General features: G+C 44.1%; 1 protein-coding gene across 2 annotated transcripts in view; it reads left to right on the top strand.

Moving 5' to 3' along the window:
- LOC148391391 (acid-sensing ion channel 1) overlaps positions 1-23,988 on the top strand; it is a 77,484-nt gene that overhangs the window by 4,483 nt on the left and 49,013 nt on the right. For both annotated transcript variants that reach the window (XM_088390711.1, XM_088390712.1), the window contains exon 2: positions 3,468-3,663. In XM_088390711.1, the coding sequence (XP_088246837.1) occupies positions 3,468-3,663 (196 nt within the window). The remainder of the gene's footprint in view (positions 1-3,467; positions 3,664-23,988) is intronic.

Raw genomic sequence — 23,988 nt, 5'->3', positions numbered from 1 at the left:
TCCCTTCCCTTCCCTTCCCTTCCCTTCCCTTCCCTTCCCTTCCCTTCCCTTCCCTTCCCTTCCCTTCCCTTCCCTTCCCTCTCCTCTGCTCTGCTCTGCCCAAGCCTTTGCTTCATTCTTTTCCTTTCTTTTGAAGCGCGTGTGCTACGCTTTAATCACTGTCGACTTTGAGCGTGCGTGACAAACTCCAAATTTACAACTGCCAAGTTTGGACGTGTTAATATTCTCGTCACGTATGCAGATGACAGTCCTGCTGTACAACGGTACAAGCCGAATAGCATCAGCAAAACGTAAGGGTATATTTTTAGCTTATTGATCCGCTGCGGATGCCCAAAACGCAGTCGGGAGCGCAAGTCCTGCTTACACCCTCGCATGACATAAATCCGATCCTATTCTCTTCTCATACGTATTACAGTCTTGCTGCTCTCCAGGAAAAGTAACAGTAGCAGCAATATATTTGACAAAAACAGCAGAAAGGACAGATTTACTCTGGTAAACCTCCATCTGTTTTGACAGTCATTGAATAGCAGATACACCGTGTCCACATCACATGGCACAAGATGCATGCTCTGCTAATGGACTTCGTTTTTCATTCGAATCATTTAGAATACATAGTCCGACTCACAGTTTAAAGGTGGCGGGTTGGATTCCTCTTGCTATTCCGGATACCTCCCATGTTAAAAAACGCAAACCAAAAACATGCATGGCAGGCCCATTAAGCACTCCAACGGTCTCTGTTTCTTTGGCTTTGGCTGCTTTTGCAAGATGAAATTGTGAAAACAGATAACACAATATTGATGTTTCCTTTTCATTTTTTTGCTGAATACTTGAAACGATCGAGGAGATGATTACTTGCATATGTGAATTTCCCCAATCAACCCGTCCCCTGATATGAACTGCTCTGTCTGTCTGTTTGATGGAGTGGCATACTGGCTCACTGGAGAAAGCCATAAAAGACATTCATTCATCACGATGGGGGTCTGTCTCCACAAGATGCAAAAGTGCAATTCCACTATGTAAAGGGCGAGAAGAGAAAATGTAGTACCCGCTGTAATTGCTGCAATTTGCTAATTAGCATGTGCCTCCTAAGCCGCACGATAAGCTGAACATGTCTTTATCAGCGTATAATTCGAGCTGTTTGCTAAGATACACACTGATTAACACCGTCATCCTCCTTACTGTTGTCAACAGTGAGGCCATTACTCCGTGTTCCTCGGAGGAGATGTTTGCAAACTGTTTGTCTGTCTGTCTGTGCGCGTGCGTGAGTGCATGCATGCATGCTTGTGAGTCGCTCCCTGACCTGCTCATTGAGCTTGGAAGAGAGATAAGGGCTGGCTTCAATTGGATCGCTAGATTCCAAGCACATTTCTCTCCAGCTTTTAAATCAAACCTCCATAGTCTGCAAGCTTGCTGATATCCGACAAACGAATAAGAATGAATGTTACCTGTCACCCAGGACACTTTCCAAGCAATCTGATTTTGTCAAGCAGTTAGTGTCATTCGTGGATAATTGCCCTCATAAAGATTTCAAGTTTTTTCCATGCTAGAATAATACGGGTATGATTGAAGCCCCTTGCGGCCAGCCACATGCATGTTTACTATTAGCTTGTGCCAATTGTTTGCGTTCTTCCTATAAATGCTTTCCTTCCACGAGGTGATGCAGATCCACCCGCTTTCATTGGTCTCCATCCCTGGAAGGAAATGAAAGTGCTTGTGCCCTGTAATCCAATTGAGGGTCTCTCACCTCTCTCTCGCTCTCTGTCTTGCCACAGTGGCAGTGCACGCCGGAGGAGTTTTCTTAAGGGAGCAGACGAAGGGCAATATTAAAAAGTCCAGCGGTATTAGTGAAGCCTTGTGTACTTGAAAGTCTCCCAGCCGCTATGGCGGCTTAAGTGCTCTCCTGGCAACTCTGTGTTGCTTCTAAAGCAGCGGCTCAGGATGCAATTCATTTAACTAAAGGATAAAGGAGGCCGTGTCGTATTTCCCGAGGAACTCTAATGATGTTTCGCCCACCTTTGGGGGCAGCTAAAGTTGCGAGACCAATGTGCGGGAATGAAATCATTGCCGTGCCATTTGCAAGGGTTGCTGCCAATATTTTACGAGCATTACTGGCCGGTAATGCAACTGGCATGCAGAATGAATTCTTTATTCATATTAGGCAATTAGTTGCACAATTTAAGAGCATCAATATGTTGCACCAACCCCCATAAAAGGCGGTAGAAATGCTCGCAATGTGTTTTTCCTGAAAAAATAAATCACTTTCTTGTAAAGGCAAAGCAAATAGATTCAAATAATGAAACCGTTTCCCATCATTGGCCATAAAGGGGCACTATAATACATCAAAAGAAAGCACATATAGATTTGATGGTGAAAAACGAATGATGTGGCAGCAGAGGATTTAACATTTCTGTTGGGCAAGGTAATATCATAATGATCATTTTAAATGTATCAATACATGCAAAAAGTAGCGGCTAGTCCGAAAAATACGGTACCGGTTTTTCTTCTTTGGCGAAAAAAATCAGCACTCGTTACTCGCAAGTGTCAGGCTACTGTCGATGAACGCTGACCAAACATGACCTTGTGGAATAAAAAGAAGCTTCATTCTGATTTACTAGCAATTTCTGTTGAAGGGCGAGCCCTTACCCATGACAAATAAGTCGAGCTGTCGCCATCCTCGCCGTCGTCATTGAACAATTTATTACGAGTGGAGATTTTTCCATCATCATTTTCTGATGAACTGAAAACGGAGGTGGATGATGCATGAAAAGAAATGACGCTCCTGTTGTGTTATTTCTCAGAAATGGCAGTAATGCGTCTGAGTCAATTTGACCCCGGGCATGTTTAATTATCCAAACAGTAGAAGGAAGTGAAACAAATCCCAGTCAACAATGTTAACATCTCATTAACGCCTTTCCAAGCACTTCAGTGCATTATAGAGAATAGTTCTCAAGAAGGTTTAACTTCTTGTTACAATTGAATACAAAACCTGTTAAGGTTTTTAAATGCGCATGAATTTTTCATTCCAAATAACTCGCGGCGGTGTCATTCACACAGTTGGTCGGAACTGGTCGCACAGGATTCTCCTAATTCCATTTGAGCAGCGCTTCATCTTAACACGTAATTGTTCTGGACAGTCGCTTAGTAGGGGGGGAGGGGGGGGGCTGTCTGCCCTCTGAGCGGACTTCCCGCAGGTTAATTAAGGTTCATTTGAATGACTGCAAGCACATGCTTGATAGCGTTCGTCGGAAACTGTACTTCACCTTTCACCGCTGTACTTATTTCACATGAATAAACAAGACTTCTCCAAAATACTACAAATGTTTGGACGGTCTTATGTTGCATACATAATGCAATTGCCATGGTGTTGACCCAATAAGGATCATCATTGAATTCATTCTTCATGTAAGCTTGTCGCTATTGCTATGATGACTTACTAAATAATAAGTGTCTCGGTCTTTGCGGTGCAGGTACGAGATCCGGGACCCGCACTTGGTGGAGGAACACGTCCTGCAGGTCCTCAAGGAGAGGGCCGACTTTGACAACTACAAGCCCCGGCCCTTCAACATGCGCGAGTTCTACGACCGGACGGGCCACGACATCAAGGACATGCTGCTGTCCTGCTACTACCGTGGCATGGAGTGCAGCGCCGAATACTTCAAAGTGGTGAGTCAGCCGCGTGTCGCCGTAGAGCGCCAGCCAGGTCAGCAGCGTTAACAGAGCTCTTTGGAACGTGTGAGCAACGTGGTGACATTTGCTAAACCGCAAACGGGGAGTCTGGATTGTTGTGTTCCTTCGTGCTGAGCATTGCAATTCTTGCCAATGGGAAATGCACACATGGCTGCTGCTGCTGCTGCCTTTCTGTGCTGCATCTCGAAGGTTAAGCAAACCTATCATGATGGCTTGCTTGAACATGGCCTCTGTGCCAAAATGATGACAGTTTGCCCGAGTTTTTGCCCCTTGCAAATCTTAATCAAAATAGAACAAGCTTGAATGAAGAAATACCAACCAATAACGCTAAAGGTGTAGGTCGTATGAATACAATCTGTCAAAGGTTCCTTTCCTTTATTGAAATGAAGCAATATAATCCATTCTGCATTTTGCATCAACTCAGTCAGACAAAAGTGCGGGCAATACTTGACAACTTTGGCTTTGCAGATTTTGTAAGCGTATAATTCTCTTGCCCGTATCCCGTCAAGTGATATCGGAAGAGTAATGCAACATTTGTTTCAAGTTGAAATATGACTGGCAACTCAAGGTTGTTGAGCATCATAAGCTTTGGCTCCAAATCTTTGGTGTACAGCTAAAGAACACTTTATCACTCACTTCAAATCATCCAGCCAATCCAGTTTGTTGTTGGATTGCAGCCCTCTGGGAACTTTCTTTGGCTTTGCGTGAACGCCTACTCCAGGAGTGTTTTCTTTCCTCCCATAACCGATCCTGTCTGTCTGGAAAGGTAACAATTTTGCAATGCTGAGAGAGATTTGCAATAGCTTGGGTAGGAAGACAAAAGCAACAGAAGATAATGCCAGAACGTGGTTCCCAATGAATCTGCGCAAGAAAGAAAAATGACCCAATGTCCAGTGTATTTCCAAAAGTGGGATGATTGGCTGAGCTGCATGTCCAGGCCAAGCAGGTAGTGTGTCCATCAGAGCATGTTCACTGCCCCGAAAGATGCTTACAGCTGGCTGCTGGGAGTGCAGTTAATAGAGTAATTGTGGTGACTGGCGGCACAGTCGATTTTTGTGTGCGTGCGCTCGTGCGCGCCGACAGTCGTAATACACAGCAACAGAGCTGCACACTCGCTTGCAAATTGTTTATGTTTGGTTGTCTCACTGACCCCATTTCGAGGTGTGCAAAGTCCAGGTAATTCAAAGAAGCATTTTTCCTCCAGATTTCCTCCTCTATACTCACATGACCTTTTTGGGTTCCTGAAAATTGCTCTTGGCATTTGTACTCCTCTGGCAGTCATTTCATTTCAGCCACAAACGTCCAGTTCATCTCGTCTGAACCTGCTGCTGGGTAGAATAATGAGTCCAACCCCAATTAGTTTCCCCATTAACAGATCATCTTATCTGGTTATGTCCCAAGACGTGCGTGAGAAGCAAATCAAACCCCAAAAAGCGGTTTCAAATTTTGACAGGAATATTTGGAAATGTCAACAGTGAAGGTCAAGGACAAGGAGCAGCATCTGACAGGTGCTCATTGCACTAAAGCAAAGCAAAGCAAAGCAAAGCGCATCCTGTCAGTGCAGTCAAGCGATTGTAATGCCTGTGTGTGTGTGTGTTGCAAATGCAAATGCTGACAGCGTTTGTTATTTTGTCATTTCAACCACAGCATCACAAACGCAAGCTCGGAGGTCCAGCACAATCCGTCCCATAGTAAATAGAGAAACTGGAATTGTCTCCTTGGCTGCATGAAAAGAGAACTTTGCTCTACTGCTTGCAACATTTGAATGTCGCCTGAGAAATGTCTATAACTGTCAGCCTATTTGACAGAGTTGACATAGATGACAAAAGGTGGATGGACGTTTTAAGACTATTTGACGAGACCGTATGAGCGTACTTGGGTCTGCAGATGCCATCGTTTGGCATGGCTGTGGAAGGAGAGGTCTGCACAAGGTCTTCTGATGAACATCTGCAGAAGACTTGTGGTCATGGCATGTGTTTAGAGTTCCAGGCAGTGCAGTATTTCAGAATCATCTTGGATAATGGCTCACTACATCGTCAACATCAAAAAACAAGAGAGATAACAATTGCATGCATCTTTGAACTGATTTCAACGTTATTGCATAAGACTTCTGGAGTTAGGCAAACTCTATTACTTCAGTACAAACATGATTTGTTTTGTACTCTACAAGCTTAATTAGGTTGAAAAATGTCCCTTTTAATGATGCAAAATGACTCCAGCGGCTGGCGGTGAGCAGGGAGACAGAAACTTTGGAATCACTTTTGTTAAGTCAAGGCAGAAAGTTTGGTTCACAATCAACAAATTGTTGAAGTAATCTAGACATCTTATTCAAATGCAAGTTATGCAAAGGCGCTTGGCCTTTTGCTATTGCGACGCAGGATGGATTAGCCCAGCACCAAGTATTCAATGCGTCGAAATGATTCAATACAAGCCAATAAAAAGGAAGTCGAGCGTTTGAACGAAGCGCCGCCCGCCCGCCCGCCCGCCCGCCCTCAGTATCCGGGCCGGAGCGTGGCGGCAGTAAAAGGGTGATTAACACAGCTGGCAGCGTCGGCTTGTTGATGCTCAAGCGTGACTTGGACCACTCCCTGCTAGTTTGCGTGCGCTCCGCTCGGCTCCAAGGAAGAGGCGCTGTTATCAGAACATGATCTGATGAGACTGTATTAAGAGCTCGCTGCAGTCTGACACCATGCCTGCATCAGCTTCTTAAATAACATAGCAACAAGAGGGCATTTTGAACCCACCTACTCACTCACTGACCACCACTGTACAGTCAGCCTACGCCTGCATACGGTTCACCAATTCATCTGTTCACATATTTTGCCCTGGAATCCATTTTCACATATTCACAAAAAGAAATGTTTTTGTGAATCTTGTCTAACACCCTAAGGGGGAAGGGGGGACAAAACTCTGGCTAAGGGAAAAGTAGTAACTAGTTTCAAGGAAATCCTTTTGAAACTAATGTTCAGGGATCCAATCAATGGAAATCTGTGCGTGTTGTGTAAACTGAGCATCTCCAAACTTAATATGTCAGGACAATGGTAACCCTAGGAGGAAGGGTGCTGGGCAGAACATATCACTTTGTCCATCCCTTTTCCGCAAAGGAAACACAATAAGAACAGAAAGTGCAGTCAAGCAAATATTTCAGAATTGGTATGGTTGTTCAAATCACTGTCTCACATTGGCACTATTAAATAACCAGTTGATCTGATCCCCATATTTTTAAATGCATATTGTACCATCTGATTTCTTCTGTCACGCAGATGTGATGCCTCTATGGACCAACTTTACATACTAGCATTGTTGTGCCAAAACTGAGCTTGTTCACAGCTATTGATTGTGCAGTGCGGCTTGAAGCGACCTCCTTCACTACCGCTTGGTCAAGTGGAATGAGACACCATGTCGGCGCTTGCAGTACTTGACAGGGCGCTGTGACATTTAAGCGGCTTCCCGGTCTTCCTGCAGGAGACGCAGGGATCCGTTCTCGGGGACTGCTTCGCTTCCAGCTCGTATCTACGGGACTATTTCTTGTACAGTAATAACGTGCCATGAGTTAATATTAATAAGCAGCCTATAGCCTGAAGCGTTGCTGCAGAGGATGAAGCAAAGGACCCAAAAAGTGAAACTATCCAAGTGAGAAGAGCGAGACGAGTAGCGGGGCTTGATTTACAGGCTGCAGCAACGTCTCTGAATGAAAAGAAGCACTGCAGTGAGCAAAGGACACTCGGCAGGCTCTGCTTTTTTGAGCAGACATCTGTCATTCCCGCTGCACTTTTTAGTGCACAAACACAATCAAATATGGCCCTTCAATACAAGACATCAGCTGGCTGGATGAAGAAAAGTCTGTTGTTTATGCCGCCTAGATGCCAGCCAGCCAGCCAGCCAGCCAGCCAGCCGGCCAGCCAGCCAGCCATAAATCCATCTGGCTGTAGCGTGTCCTGTGCTACATCACTTATCTCAGATCAACTAGGAGAATTTGTCACACAGGTGAAAGATGCGACAGGAGAACGAACCATAAGTCTCGGTTGCTCATAAAACATTGTCCCAATTGCCCCCCCCCCCCTTTCAGATAATGTAGCTGCCAATGTCGTAGGGTGAGGTTCTTAAAATGAACCGTCGACGTGGCAGAATTTTTATTTTTTCAAGCGAGATAAAGGTCAAATATAAAGCCAGTGCAGTCAGTCAACGCAAGTTTGCAGACTTTCACGGCCAATCCAAAGAGTCACTCCGATACGTAGCTTTAGCCACTCTGACCTTCCTTCCCTGGTAGTTGCTTGCAAGCAAGTCGGTGAAATGCAAACATTTGAAATGGAAGCCTAATCCTCCACATTTATTTTCCACCTATTAAAATGAAATTGCTGTAAGTCAATACCCCGGGAGCTAAACATGCTGAATGGATACCGTAATGGCGCTGGTGCATCGCTGCAATATTGTACTCCACAGTTCACATGCTGAGATCTTAAATACAGGAGCCCCTCATTCTCCTCCGTTGTCTCGTTTTGACGGATGGGATCGATCTCTTTTTTCAGGTTCCCCTCGGTACTCATTTAAAGTGAAAAATGTGACTGCGCAGTGCTGTTTGACTAGTCGACATAATAATGAGCTATTTCTTTAACGACGAGTCCCCACCGGGCCTTTTGGGCTCCCCGTTCAACATCAGCTCCCCGATCTGGTGCAAGTTGGACTCTTGTGTAATTACCATGATGGTTCCATTTGAACTATGGGCTTTGTTTCAGCCGTCTATTGATCCTCCGAGTACATCTCCCGGCCCACGTCCTCCTTCCTTCATCGGTGGGAGCGAGAAGCGTTGCTAATGAGAGGCGATCGATAAAGAAAACCCAAGACTCTTCGTTTTAGATCCTGTTGCGGGCGCACACAAACGCACACGCACACGCACACGCACACACGCACACACGCACACACACACACACACACTTTGAAATTAGAATTCATGCAGTGAGGTGTTTTGAAAGGAGACTCTTCATTGGATTTTGTCCACTTGTGAGTAACTTCAGGAGTGATGGAGTGATTGGCCGGGCTAATATTTCCTTCTCTGGGAGCAACGTCTTAGCTCAATAGCCAATTAATTGTATTAGCTATTGAACACAATGACATTTGAGCAGGAAATTCAAAACATCCTCCCACCTTGATTTTGTTCTCCTCCATTTGCTCACAGTGGCTGATTCCATCAGACGTCTCCCTCCGCACGCTGGATCAATCCATGCGCTGTTAGTGTACAACTAGCGGCCAATGATGAAGTTAGTTCAGCCATTTGTTGAGTCACCAACGCTTGCCGGATAAAAACAAGCCATTTTCTTTGAGTCAAATGCCAATTGCTTTTTCTTTGGTGTTTGTCTTTGGCAATCTTCAACCGCAACATGAAATGACCAACCTTTTGTTTGCTTTGTTTTCCAAGTCTCCGAAGATAAGGGTGATTGAATATTTGTGTCTGGGGAGCGCTTGTCACGCAATGGTGCAATACAAAGTGAACAATGCTGCTGTCAATTGAAAAGAGAAGTGTACGTACGTAGTATGTGCTGCCTGTAGAACACAAGTCACTTTGCTCTCGTATGAACAAAAGCCTTCTTGAATTGGCCACCAAACAAAAGCGACAGTCTGCGGCAATGCAGGCCGGCGTAATGGCAGCTCATTTGAGGCATGATTTGTTTCCTGACAACACACAACTTACAGAAATGACAAAGCTGATAAGTCGAGCTAATTGACTCAAGTTCACATGCACGCACGCACGCACAACCCAGTTGACAGAAATTTCCTGTGAAAACGTTTTTTTTGTTGTTGTCAGTGCGTCATTCCCTTTAGAGGTATATTTTTTCAGAAAAATGTGGTTGGAGTTTGAATCGTACGACTTTAGTGGGGATTCGAATTTAGATGATCCACCGTTGTATCTTTGAGAAAAACAAATCTTAGAAAGTCAAATAGTATGTTTATTTTTTCCATGCACAGATGTCATGACCAAAACAGGGAGATAGATGTTTGCAAACACTGACACTAAAATGGTTTGGAAGAATGAATTTCACTGCTGTCGAAGAGAGAGAGAGAGCGTCTGAGCCAGATCATGCATCCATAAAGAATCAATTATAATCACGGTCACTTTGGAGTCCAGGGGATTGCCAATGCACAGCTCTTTTGGAGGAAAGGAAAGAGCCAAGGGTTGAAGAAGATAAGAACGTTCATGTGCGCCAGAGGTGGATTCCAGGTTAGCGCCGCCGGGGCTGCCTGTGGCAAGAGAAGGAAGTGGGGATAGGGTGGGAGATTGATTGATTGATTGATTGATTGATTGATTGATTGATTGATTGATTGATTGATTGACACCTATGGTAGAATGAGAAGTGGGCCATTCTCTGCCTAGGCTGTGTTTCTGGTTGCGGAAAGTGGGACCCCTGAAATTGAGGGCAATCCAGCCACAATTTATCCAGCACTTAGGGCAGGGCATGGCAGGGCAACCAGGTAGCCTCCTACCAGTGGGCCGGCCTCTGCCGTAAAACGTCTTTGAGAAGTGCGGGTCCAAAATGGTTAGCGTTAAGCACCAGCCAAGAAGTAGTTTCAAAAGGATGGGAAGCCCTGTCATGCAAATGGTGGTTCATTGCCACCAACTTTCATATACACTCAGCAGTGATGGAATAAATATATACGTAGTCCTGATTGCACGCATGTACACACACACACGTACATCGCTCATCCACTCACCCCTTTGCTCTTTCGTTTCAACGGGCAGCCTAATTTAATTCTGCCTTAGTAGTTTATTAAAGTTTTAGAATTCATGAAAGAAAAATGAGAGGAAAACATGATTAATGATTGTGGCATTTAAAGTTGGTCCCGATAATTACAGTGGCTGATTGATGATTGCGAGAGCAACTTTGCACTGTAGTTTGGCAGAGGGATGCATTATTAACGACAACGAGGGCGGGTCAAAAAGCTTTTATTCGGCGCAAGGCAGGAGGAAATGCGTGCGCTGTCATCTCGGGTGCAGCGTGACGTCCGGGGAGAGATGAGGTCTTGAAAGAAAAGAAAAAAAAAAAATAGCAGGGAACACCGCTGGGAATGGGAGTTTTCATCTTAACAGGCATTGTCTTGATTTTCTCTCTTCTCTGTCTCTCGGGTACATTCTCTTTGAAAATATGCTGGCACTTTCCTTTGACCTTGCTTTGTGCAGCCTTTTCGAGCCTTTTCTGATGGTGCATGTGTCAAACCATGGTGCGTATTTGTCAAGTCACCTGTTAGGTTATTTTAAAGCAATATCGGTGGTGCTGAGGAACTGTTCAAGTGAGTTGAGGAGCTAGCTCTTGTGGCAATGAAGCTTTTCATGACGCTGGCATTTTTGTGATTGTGGCAAGGCTCAGTCTTTTTCCCCTAAGAACAGCACAATTAGTCACGCACTGTCACTTGACGTATTAAGTCATACAATGCAATCATGGACGAAAAATTTAGTTGGGCGTAACGATATGGCCATACACACTGTTTGGTACCTTGGTTGACGTCAGCGTTCAGTTCACACAGGACAAGGACTAAATGCAAAACAATGCTGCTTATATTATAATGGACTTTAAATTCCTCCTGATAAGCTCTCCAATAAATCCAAGCTTCTTAAAAAGGTAGTATACTGTCATTTAAGAGCCATTCACGCTTCGGCAACCGCGACAGTAATGGAAAAGCTGATGTCAGTGTCAACTGCCCACAAAGATTATTCATTAAAAATGAACTTTGCCTTTTTCAAAAAACAGGGCATTTTGAAAACAGCAGTGTAACCTGCTCCCCCCCCAAAAATACCTGAACAGGTGACTTTGCGAATAGTGCATTGTGAATGGGCGCCTTCCAGTAGTATGTATTTTTAATAAGGTTTAACAACTTTTATTCTATGCTTTGTAGGAAAGTAGAAAATCAATCGTTTATTTGCTTTAGGGAATTTATGATGCAGATAAGTGCAACGGGAACACTTGCGACACACTGGATTATTGCGCTATAAAAACACCAATGACATTTCTTATTGCTTTTGCCTGGTGTGGAGAGCCCCAAAGAGGGTGTTTAAAAGTGGCTGCAAGTAACACTAGTTTCCTTTCAAAAGGCCTGCTGCGTTCGTTCCGCTGTCTTGAATATTTTGCATCACACTTAGCCTATGTGTTGATTGAATGAGGAAAATAACACCAGTGCCGGATTCCTTCTATTTGGGCGGGGGGGGGAAATAGACCTGTCACTCAAATCTCCAGCAACCTCTCAGCGCCCTTGTTATCATTTCTTTCCAAGCCAAAGCCTGAAGGCAACAGCTGATCCATTGTTTACACCATTCCCTAACAGTGTCCTCGTGCAAACCTTTTGCATGCAAACCTCATGGGACCTGGAACGAGCGGTGATATTTTTTGTTTTGTTTTTGCTTTTGTTGCTGACTGAGGGAGGGCAAAGGTTCAAAAGGAGACGCTGAAGATTTACCGTAGAACAAAAAATGGTTTCTATTTTGGAATGGCAGTCTTGTTTTGTTGCTTGAAACTTTACCACATACCAAATGTGAACATTTTGAAGTGCTAAATTTCTTTCATCCTTGAACAGGTTTCAGTTTAGAATACTAATTAAAAATCCTGCGCTGTCACTCAATGCGAGAATAAAATGTGCATTGAAATACTTCTTCCGGTCATAGTAAATGTTATTTTGTATACTACGATGGCAATCGCCAACAAAATGACTTTTTTAAATTGCATTTACTCCTCCAAAGTTGAGACTGCTGACGTTGGTGCTTTACTCCCTTTCCAAGCTTGGTCACGCTCTCTCTCGCCTTTAATGCCATAACACTAAGTTGACAAAATTCAAAACGGATGTGCAAACCGGCAAATTTTCAAAGAAACAACATGAAAGCATTAGTAGCGGACAAGACGCATATCTTGCGACACGGTATAAATATTTGTGCAATTTGGCAGCAGTCTTCTGGTTCCATACAAATATGGACTTGGTGTTACTATGGTAACAAATGAACCACACCATCTGACCTTTTCTTGAGGCATTCCTTATCCCAAATAATATTTATTCACCGTGAGAACTGAGTTTCCAGCGCTTTGAAGAACTTGCAAATGAGTTGTCAGCAGTGGGGTTCAAGCACGCTCACCAGCGCAATTCATAGCCACCCCGCGTTCCAACATGAAATATGTCCGAGCGTGAGAGGAAACGCTACGCTCAAAGGTGCTGCAAATGATATCTTTTCATTTGGAAGCAGAGGAGGCTAACCTGCAGGTGTCTCTCTCCCAAACTCCATCTCTTGACGATTTACTTGTGTGTCGGACGTGAGGTTACACAGATCCATGCTTTTAATCCCAAGTGAGGCAATTTCACGTCCAAAAGTGTTCTAGAAATGCACGTGCTGGCTTTTTGCAGCGTGAACTATTGCTTCGATTTTATACTCTCGGCCAATTACATCTTAAGAGCGCTGCGAGAACAGCTAAATGGGTAATGGACAAAACAAGTGAAAAACAATCAGCTTTCAACTACCGCTTTGTGACATTGTATTTAGAAAATGGATAGCCGCAACCCATGAGATAGGCTGCAATTGTTTACGTACTACTTTTGGAACCCTATTGAGCAAGTATCAATTGATAAGACTGTCTTTATCCTTAAAGTCTTAACGCCTAATCCCAATTTACTGGTCCCATTCCCCTGGAAGGCCGTTTCTTTAAAAGTCAGCAGTCACGGTTTCAATCCAATCTGGAGGGGTACCCAAGTTTGAAACATTTCTTTTACAATTTGACATCAAGTACTTTAAGATACATTTGTATAAAATTGAATTGGGAAAAACGTTTTGAAACAGCATTCTTTTCCTGGTTCAGTGACTGTTGTCCGGCTTACCGTGATTCACTGATGATGATGTGAATTATAATTGCAGCATACGCACTTACACATGATGTCAACCTGTTCAGCGATGGAGAACATTCCTTCAACAACAATGCTGGTTGAACATGTTGCTCATGGCTGTCAAATGATCCAAGCCTTTACAAAGTGTCGAGTGGTGTAAACGGGATCCAAAGCGCACATCAATAGCACTTGACTCAATACCCTTGGGAAGGGAAATACTCGTCCGTCCCTTGTCTTCTGCAAAGATGCCATAATAGGCCAATTAATAGGCCAATTAAAAGGCTCAACCGTTTGCCAAACAAGGCCGTTAAGGAAGGCAAGCGCTTTGAGGTTGCTCTGTTGGAATGATGCCAAAGTCCATGTGAGTGGCAAATGGTGCTTTTTCAAAACACTGCTTGTTTGATTCACTTAAGATTACGTATATATGGACATCAATTGAACATGGAAATGCGGGAAGACCGACAGATCCTTTTACATGTGTACTGTCATTTATAGTGATGCTTTGGGCCTGATGATGAGGTGCAAATCTAAAAGCCATTATACCTCACTATGAGTTGTGTTATCGCCGGGGACGAATAATTGCGTCCGGGCCCGGACGAAAGCGCCCGCCACCTTTTCTTTATGGCACCTCGCCGATATGATCTGGGAGCGCACTGGTGCGAAAATCCTTGGCGTTCTATTGTGTGGAGCGGCCGGACTGCGAGATAGCAAGAAAAAGAAGGACTTCATGTTAATTAGCTGACGAGCAGGCTGAGAATGAAATCAAACCTCATTCATGAGAATGGACTGTGCCTCTGCTCCTGTTTTTGTCCCTCCCTTTAGAAGAGAAGGAGAGTGATGAGGCTGATTTTACTTTTAAAAGGCTTGTCAGCGGAATGGGAATCAGCTGATGTGAAAGTCCCGTCCCGTCCCATCCCATCCCATCACTAATTTACTGCCGTTATTACCCGTATAAGTGTGGATTTCATCTTTATTATTCACTGATATTTAACTTTGGATGTGCTTGTCCACACAGCCTCCTCAAGGAGACGTGCGATGCTTTCACCCGAGGCATTTTTTATTCCGTACCAAAAATAATGAGACCGATAGAGCATGGCTCAGGAGATTCTTTGTTTATTTATTTAACATATAAACAAGGCTGAGGAAATTGTTTATTTATTTAACATATAAACAAGTAACAGGAAATATTTCAATAGGAAATGGACAAAAATACTAAAAAAAAAGAACAACACGTGGTTATTGTTCGCACAGTTTACATATTCAGAAGGGAGTACAAAAAAGCAAAACATTTGTTTTTTCTCATTCATTTCCGATCAAGGCACACGTGCGCGCCCCCGCACACACACACACACACGTCAAAGACTTGCTCAAAAAGGGCTAATGTGTTTACAAATGAAGAGTTGTCAAAAATAGATGCATGTTGGAAAAAGTATCAGTCTGTATAGCACAAAGGGTTCTTCAAATGATAGCACATACTAATGCAGGAGCCCTCTTTGCTTAGCAATATAAAGGTGATATGTACTGGCGGGCAAATGAACAATCCTGCTACAAAACTGGCTGAAAGGAACCAAAGCAAAAATACGTATAAGCTTCGTAGTGGAAGCTTCTTTGGAGCTGACCTCATTCGTTTAGTTTTTCCTGCAGTTCTACTCCAACATTGAAAGAAGTTATGAGTATTTCCATATCATTTGTCATATGATCGAACCTTTTCTAGGAATAGGAGTTGTGTCACACAAGATATCAGTAGGTCATTATGTTTTGTCAAAGCGGTGTGTGTGTGTGTGTGTGCCAAAAAGCTTAACTGACTCTATTTTGCTGAAGATAAAAAAAGAAAGAGAAAAAAGGTGCATTTTCACCCATCATGACTTTAGAGACTTGGCCGTCTCATCCCTTTCTTTGCATGCTTGTCTGTCAGGAGCCGCCGGGCTTTGATATTCATTGGGTGGCGCCGTTGAGATGCACAAGAGCGTGTTAGCCGGGTCATTTTCATCTCTTCCTCTTGTTTTCTTGCCTGGTGCGCTCGCCGTTGGGTTTCAACTGGCCTCGCATGGTTTTGAAGGTGATGGTTGTCTTCAGTTTGCCCCCCCAAACAAGCAATCAGTCGCAGTGCGATTATTCATTCACATGAAATGTCACATGGATGAATTGATATATACTGTAAAAACATATATGATTTGTATTCATACATTTATGTTTAAGCACTTCACTGTGCATATTATTTTTAAACGTCCTTGTGAATATGGATTGGTCTCAAGTTGTGGCAACATTCAATATCCTTCTCTTGATGCTGGATTTTATCTTCTCGTCTAGTTTCTTTTTTTTTTTTTTCCTGGGCTAAGCAGTTGCTGCCTTGTTGGTATGTTTAACAGCATCAGTGAGTGCTGTTGAGGAGCCTGGGAACGGGCTTGGCTGGCTGCAGCAAGAACATTTGCTATGCACCCTCAGAGGATTGTGTCAGCACACTCTCAGAGGTCAGCATAAGAAGATGAGCCCACTCTTCATTTGGACATGAAACCAAATTGAACAAATACATCACTATTTTCTTTAATTACACAACAGAAAATGCATCAGCATGTTGAGAGCTAAAAATAGGCGAGTGTCTTTTGGTCATTTTGGATGATTGTTACCTACACGCGTCACTAATGTGGCTTCAAATCAATGGTGGTAGCCTTCACAAATGACAGAGCATTGCTGCTCTTTTGGTTATTTGATCTTTAGTTTGGGTTGCCGACCTTTTTTGGGCTTTATGATTTTTCTTCACCGGGTCTCCCATTTGCAAATTTGCTTACATTGCGTTTGTGTACGTTTTCTCTCAAATCCATTGTGTGATGATGTCATAGATTGGTTTGGGACAATCATCAAATACATACAAATGTAAGTGGAATGTTTTCAGGCAGCGTTTGATATGTGGAACGTGTGATCCTCATGACAAAACTCTAAGATAGTATGTCCCCAATTTGTGTGTTCCCCTGGTGTAGCGCGTCTGTTGGAATGACAGTGACACAAGTCTCCAATCCAGTGATAAAGGAGATGATGGAGTGAGTGTTGTGATCCAAGTGAAAGGTGTCCGTGTGTGTGTGCGTGTCTTGCTTTTCTTGTTTTTTCTTGTTTTTTTTCTTTTCCCAACTCTGAGCAGACATATTGAGGTCAGCAACTCAACACTTTTTAACTTATTGATGTAACTAAAAGAAATACTGACATATTTTTGTTGTTGGCTTCTCAAAAATCCTCCATTGAATGCCAAATTGTTGGTACACTCGCGTATAGAAGAGTTCGAAAGTATGGCGGCAATTGTGACTGGAGTTCAATGTATTCCTCAGAAAGCTTGGAGCAGTCCGTCAACAAGATTTGCAGCCCAGGCCAAAAGCGTCGCTTACAAATGATTACAGATTTGGAGTTGAGTGCATCCAAAAAGGAGCAACCAAATCAAAGTCCTCCGGTATTATGTGCCGGCTGTGTTCATATTTGCTCAGCTGTGCAATGTTCTGTATGTTGAGAAGAACAGGTGTTGTTTGACTGACTGGCTGGCTGGCTGGCTGGCTGGCTGGCTGGCTGTCAGTCACACATGCCCTCCTGAAGCCAGTGTAGCTTCAGCTTCAAAAGTGCCAAGATGTTCCATTTTAAATAATGAATGTGCAAAATGAATAATACATCTCAAAGTTTAGCTGAACAGGTGCGGACCTCGTTTTCACTTGTGCAGCTCACAAAGAGGAAACTTCTCCCTTGCACAGAAGAGACAGTAATTAGCAACAGGAAGATTGTTTACAAATAGTCTGTGGAGCGCCTTTGTGAAATGAATCAACTTTCTATTTCAACGGGCCCAGTGACAGGTGGCTTTGCAGTTTGGACACGGAGGGTCAACTTGTGGAAGAAGTCTTGAGAGGGCTGGCAAAACGTCAGAAAAAAAAAAAAAATCTCTAAGTAGATATGCTCATGGCTTTTTAAAACGACAGTGCCTAGAGAGGTCAGAAGAAGTGCCAAGTTGGCTGCACTGATTAACGATTGAATTCTCAACTAACGACAAACGGCGTCCCATGTGAATTCTCTCAGCCTTGTTTTCTGTATCAGGGTGGAAGGAACAATTTTTGCGCATTGCGATTGAGGACCCTCCTCAACTGACATTCTGCCTTGTCATTGCACGTAAGAACTTTCAAGTCTGATTTTATGTCTGCACAATTGGACCGTCTCGGAATCATCCGTCCGTCCGTCCGTTGATCGGCGGGCCATATAACATTACTCTGCGAGGATCACTTGAGGGCGTGCGGCCACCGAGCGTTCGCAGATTGAACTTCATTACAGTGCAGACGATGCCGGCGGACAAAATGACGGAAGTGCTTCTAAGCATCTCAAGAGAAAATGGAGCCGCACATCAGAGGAGTGTGCTGTGAGGTCACACTTGTCTGCTTCAAGCTTGAAAGAGGACCAAGTGGTGAACTTTTAGCAACTCCCTGTTAGTCTGGATTGATTTAGCTTGCGGGTCCAAGTGCCCAATTTGGATTTAAGCTTTATATCCCATTTTCTTTTTCCCCTATTTGAATACTTGAAGTGACACCTGCCAGATGGCTGCAGAGCCTGAATCTACAAGCGCCTTTTTGAATAAGTTCTGCAAATAAATCCAAAGTAGATGATGCATTTGATTCACCACTTTCTTCATCTGCACAAATTCAAATCAAATGACCACAGTTCGATTCTGCCTGCAAACAAAAGGCCAATGAAACATAAACTCCCTCCCTAGTGAAGATGTCGCCGGTGTTTTAATCAAGGCTCCGAGAAGACCACAGAGATGCTCTGAGGAACTTCTTATTCTTCACAATGGCATTTGTGTGTGCATGGTGCTAAAGTAGCATTCGCTAATTAATCTGCAATCACTCTGTTTATGAATGCGGGTCATTGAATTTCCAACTTGTGGATGAGCAGATCAATATAGTATGGACATGTATTTGCATGCAGATGAGCACTTAAATGATTCCCTTCGATAGCAGACCAATGAAGGCATGAATGAGTAAACAGCGCAAGCTCATTTCAGTCAAATATGGCCCAAGATGGGGGCTGCTTTATTTATCTTGGTGGGCCCAGATTAGGAAGTTTGGAGGAAGTGTGCGGCGAATCTATAAACAGGTGTGTGTTTTTCCAGAAAGTCCAGTCATGGATTGATTTTCTTTGCATGTGTCTGTCATCTTTGCTTGTGGAATAGGGGCCACGATCCCTTCCCATGAGGAGAAGAATTACAGACCCGATTGAGATTGAGCAATTACCTTTCTTTTGAATGGATTTGCGTGGATCCTTCAATCAATTGAAGCGGTCCGTTAACGAGGGCTCTGGGGGAATGCTCATTTTTCATATTCACATGTCATGCAGCATTAGCGGCTTGCACTTCATGCGCAGTATAAAGTATACAACAGCTGTCAAACTGTGCCACGGATTTTACTTTCTGCATTTGACACCTGTGAAAAAGTAATGAGTGCTCGTTTTAGGTTCATTCTAAAATTTCACCTGGAAACTAAATGTGCATAATTAAATGGGGGGGGAAAAGGTTCTACAGTATATTTGCTTTTCATATTGGTGGAGGTGTTTTGGGCCTCTGGTGTGGAAAAATAAGAGCTTGCTGGAGACACACATGAGGCAACATCTACACACACACACACACGCGTAGATAAACAAACGGCACTCGACCACAACAGGTGACATCCAAACACCATAGCGTGCATCAATAGCAGCACACAAACACTCCATCCGTGCGTCCTTCACCTTAGGACCTCAGCAATCTCAACACTGCTTCCCCATGTACACCATTGCGTCTGCTCGCATTGCATCAGCATTTCCTCTTCCTTTGTCCAACTTTCTCATCTACCTTCTGCTCATCTCCCTCCAACGTCTGCTTGCTTGCCTTCCTTCCACCACACACACGTATAAGTTTGATATGGTAAAAAGATGTTTCTGCCTAACGCTATGGAATAACCAAAGGTTTGCCCATCCGCGGAAAATACGTACCTGCTTCCGACTGGGGCCCTTTGGAGCAAATTTCTCATACATCTTGCCTTAAAATGGTTGCGTCAAACTAAAATAATAGATTTATTGTTCACTTCCAGTATGTATTCATGAGCTATTTTCTGTGAAAATGTCGCTCATGGTGTACGGGGACGTTCGTCGGATGGCAGCGTGGAATCGATTGGAAGTGCTACTTTTTAAGGACTTTGAAAAAACACATTATATTGAGACCAGCATTTGTCCGAAGATGAATGACAAACAAGCGTTCGGAGACGGCCTTGGCACTGCCGTTTGTCGGGTGATCATTTTGAAGGCTCCTTTTTATGGCAGGAGACATCTGTTTGTTGGGACGTTAACCTTCCGCTGAACCTGTTTTGATGTTTCTAAAGTTCACGGTGGTTCACGCAACTTTTCTTTGCTTGCACTTTGTCATTTCATCTCATCTCATCTTTCGACTCCTTCTCTCTCAGCTCACCTCTTTTCTCCTTTTTGGACCAAATTGTACCAGAATGACGGGAATATAAAAGCATGGAGGAAAGGTGATCTGAAGCATACATACCACATCATGGAACTTTGCACCTCGTCTTCAGTCCAAGTGCTGTGAGTTGACCACCCGTTTGTTTCATTTGCACATGCGCAGATTGAAATGGTCCCGCAGCTCTTACACTCCACCTTGTTGTGACAGTGATTGATTGGAATGCTGATACTGTGCAACCATTAGCTTTTTATCATCTGTCCCCTAGCCACACATGCTCCATCAAAATACGTACTCCTTCTTCTATATTTATCTTGAGCATTTTTCCCTTCCTAACTCAAAGGCCTCCCCCGAGACACGTGACAAGCTGTAATCGAATTTTTCCTGTCGTCAATCATGAAGGAGGGGCGGTGAAGGAGGGATTCCTCCGGATTCCCGTAGAAACACACTTATGCTATGAAACAAAATCCTTGTAGGGAGTTTGGGGGTATTTTGCAATTGAAACGAGAGGATCTTTCCATTTCGGGAAAGGCGCAAGTGATGGCACACGCCATGGATTGGAATTCAAAAGACACGCCCATAGTCCTCCATCCTGGTCGAATTAAGAAGCAGGAGGTTGATCAAAAATCCTCATCTTGGCTTTACTACTGTTGTGTAGGAAATTTGAAAACTGTGAGCCTCGATTGTTGTCTTAGCTGGCGCCAGTAGGACAAAGCAGCAGCAGCAGCAGCACTCAGAATATTGTGAAAAACAATTGCATCCCTCCATCCATCCATCATCCCTCCATCCATCCAAGCATCCATCCAACCATCCATCCATAAGGGAAGACTTTCAACCTGGTAGCCGTCATCATCATCATTGCCAGGGATTTATTGTGGGTCTTTTATCACGCGCCACTTGCAGTGGATCCAATCCAACATTGGCAGCGCGTCCTCTCCAACGGCTGCTTTTGCCGGTGTCTGTCCACCTGCAGCAGTATGCCGCCTGCCGATTGAGTCTGCATTAGCCACTCGGCTACAGCAAGCCCTTGTTATAACTCCCTCCACACTTTGTGTCTTTAGTCGTGACTTCACATGTAAGCTGGGTGCCACTTAACCAGATAGCACTGGATAAAACAAGGAATCAAAACCAAAAGCTGCTTAGGCTGCTTTGAGTTGAGTTGGATCAGACTCGCATTAGGTAACTCCCCTTTTCTTTTGCTAAACGCTTAGAAAAATTGCCAACTGGGTTTGGGATGCATTTGCTTGGCGTGTTCTCTCCGCCGCTACCTCGTTCTAAACACTAATTGACAAGAATACAGTGGACCAAGCACGGCCGCAAAATCACAAATAATTTACACTGCCTGGAAGAGATGATATTGGCCTTCATTAATAGTTTATTCGTCCTAGCACAAACCATCACCCAAAACTACTTGAGAAAACTTTCATTGCATTCTTGAGACGTTCATTTTGCCATGTCAATTTGGGGGCAAATATAGACTTGTGATATCAGAGTTCTGTTTGAAATTCCCATTTCCTCTTCAATACATAACGAATTGTCGACAGCAGCAAAGCAGTCAGCATATTGTCATTGTGGCTTTTCTTGCAGTTTGTATCTTTTCCATCTCGCAGTTGTTCCCCCATGGGAATGGCCTCCCCACCTGTAAAGTGTACAGATGCTGCTTTGACAGGCACTCACTCACTCCTGCAGACGTTTGGCCATGAGGCGGCACTCCTTCTGCTTCACTCTTCATCTCGGAAAATATTTTGAGAGTGTGTGTGTTTGACAAAACTCTGTGTGTGTGTGTGTTTTGTGCTGTGTGCATGTGTCTGCCCGTGTCAGATTGTCTGCTCGACCATGTCGCAGGCAGGCAGCGGTGATGGATGGTGCTACGTAACCGATGTGATTAATTACCCGGCTGGTCTCATCCTATGCTGCGTGGTGGTGACGTAGCAGGAGTTGGAGTAGCAAATGATCCTCTGCAACAAATACATGCAAAGGATGATGCAAGGGTTGTATTACTCCTGAAATGTACAAGGCATCAATCTGGGAATTAGGATATCAAGTTGGATTGCATGTTTTTTTGTTTTTTTTTCAAATTCTGAAACTTCTGTAATGTGTGTGGAGGGGAAAAAAAAGTTCATACATTTTTGCCGTCAGGATTGACCTACTTTATAATTCATCTGATACATTTAATGACAATTAATTGGTACAATCGCATAGGAAACAACAAAAAGCCGCTTTTGTGGCTTCCTCGATCTCTTCTCTTCCCAACCATGGAAGCCAAGCAATTGAAAATGATGAATAGCATTCAATTAAGGCTCCGCTTTGTAGAGCGCAATGTGTCATGCGCGATGAGGTCGTCTTTGCATTTCTTCAATAAGGGTGCAGCAACAGAAAAAGGGAGGGGCGGGGACAAATGCTTCCCCAAAATGGCAGGCAGGTCTTGGAGAGGGCCCCAAGATCATTGTATTGGCAGCATTGTAGCATTTGTCAAAAGCCTCTTGACTACTGCTCAGTGTGATTGGCTTGCTAATGAATGTAATTCTTTACGACAGAAGGTTCACTGTGCAAACAACCTTGGGCCCATTCTGGAATGACAGGACTTTTTTTTTTTTTTCTTTTTCTCCCACTGTTTTGTTTGTTCATTTGCCCGCTTGGTAGTAGTTGAATTTACTTTATTTTTTTGCTAGCCAGCTCAGTTCCTCATTAATATGACTGGGTGCAAAGCCTTGCGGGTCACCTTGAAGAGAATTGCTTTTCTGCAACGTTTGATTTAGGGCCCGCGACGTCTTGTGCCATTTTAAATACCCCAAAGCTCTCCATCAACCTGGCTGGGAATGACATTTCATGAAGCGGAATGAACGTCATGCGTTTGATGTCGTAAATACCGACGAGACTGATGGCTTGGTGTTTGCTGTTGGCTCCGCTTACTTTTTTTGCCCAAACCTTTCTGAATGCCCGAGGCCAACAACGGGTGTGTCGGGATGTTTGAACCGGACCACCATTGTTTGGTAACAGTTTGAATTGAGAGAGATGTGACAGAGCTGAAGCATGTTTTTAGTTGTTGTTCTTATTTATATGCACGAGCCTCTACTCCTGCTGAGAGGAGCCAGATGAGGTGGCTCAGGCATCCGATTAGGATGCCTCCTGGACACCTCCCCGGTGAGATGCTCCGGGCATATCCCACCGGCAGGAGACCCCAGGGATGAGCCAGGACACGGCGAAGAGACTGACTGGGTCTCCTGGCTGGCCTGGGAACACCTTGAGATCCCGCTGGGAGAATTGGCTGGTCATCAATGAGGCCAACCTTCTTTGGTGCTGTTGCAAAAACAAAATGAACACCATCATGCTTTGAAGTGCAAACCCCCAAATTGATACCTGGAGGAGGAGCGGCTATTTGCTTGATTGTGAAAGAAAAAGACCTTGGACTTGGATCCCAATGCTATCAGGGGTACGGAGCGTGCCAAGTGGCTTGCCATTTACTTGCTATCACGCTCAGCAAATGTTCCACGCGGTGTGATTTCACACTTTCCAAAAACACTCACTCCAAAAGCAATTTATTCAAGGTTTGTCTTTATTCTCACCTCATCAGAAATGTGTTGGTCTGCGAGATCATTCCCCGTCGCCGAGCATTCCATTATTTTGGCCTCCATTCTAGTTGGTGTCATATTGATTTAAGCTTTGCCCACCCGCTCTTAAGTGTAGCCATCCAATTGTCTTGACTTTGCACATACCGCGCGCGAGCTTCTCCCTGGCAGAGCTGTTGACCTTTTTAAACATACTATATTCACTCGCCCTGCAGGCGGTCATGACCGCCAGAACATGCCGGACCTATTAGCAGGCTTACTGAGCCCTGGCAACACCAGCAAAGCATTGCACAAATACAGCTATCAGGCCACTGAGTCCATACTGTCTTCCCCCCCCAGAAGCTTCTGGGAAAAAAGAATCGCGCCTGAACTGCAACCATATGTAATGGGGGAAATGGACTTTTCAATTGCTTGTAA

The sequence above is a fragment of the Syngnathus floridae genome, chromosome 11 (genome assembly GCF_059516105.1).
Source record: "Syngnathus floridae isolate MCC-2025c chromosome 11, RoL_Sflo_1.0, whole genome shotgun sequence".
Taxonomy (NCBI): domain Eukaryota; kingdom Metazoa; phylum Chordata; class Actinopteri; order Syngnathiformes; family Syngnathidae; genus Syngnathus; species Syngnathus floridae.
Note: the sequence above shows the minus strand (reverse complement) of the source record. Positions and strands in the feature narration are given on the sequence as shown.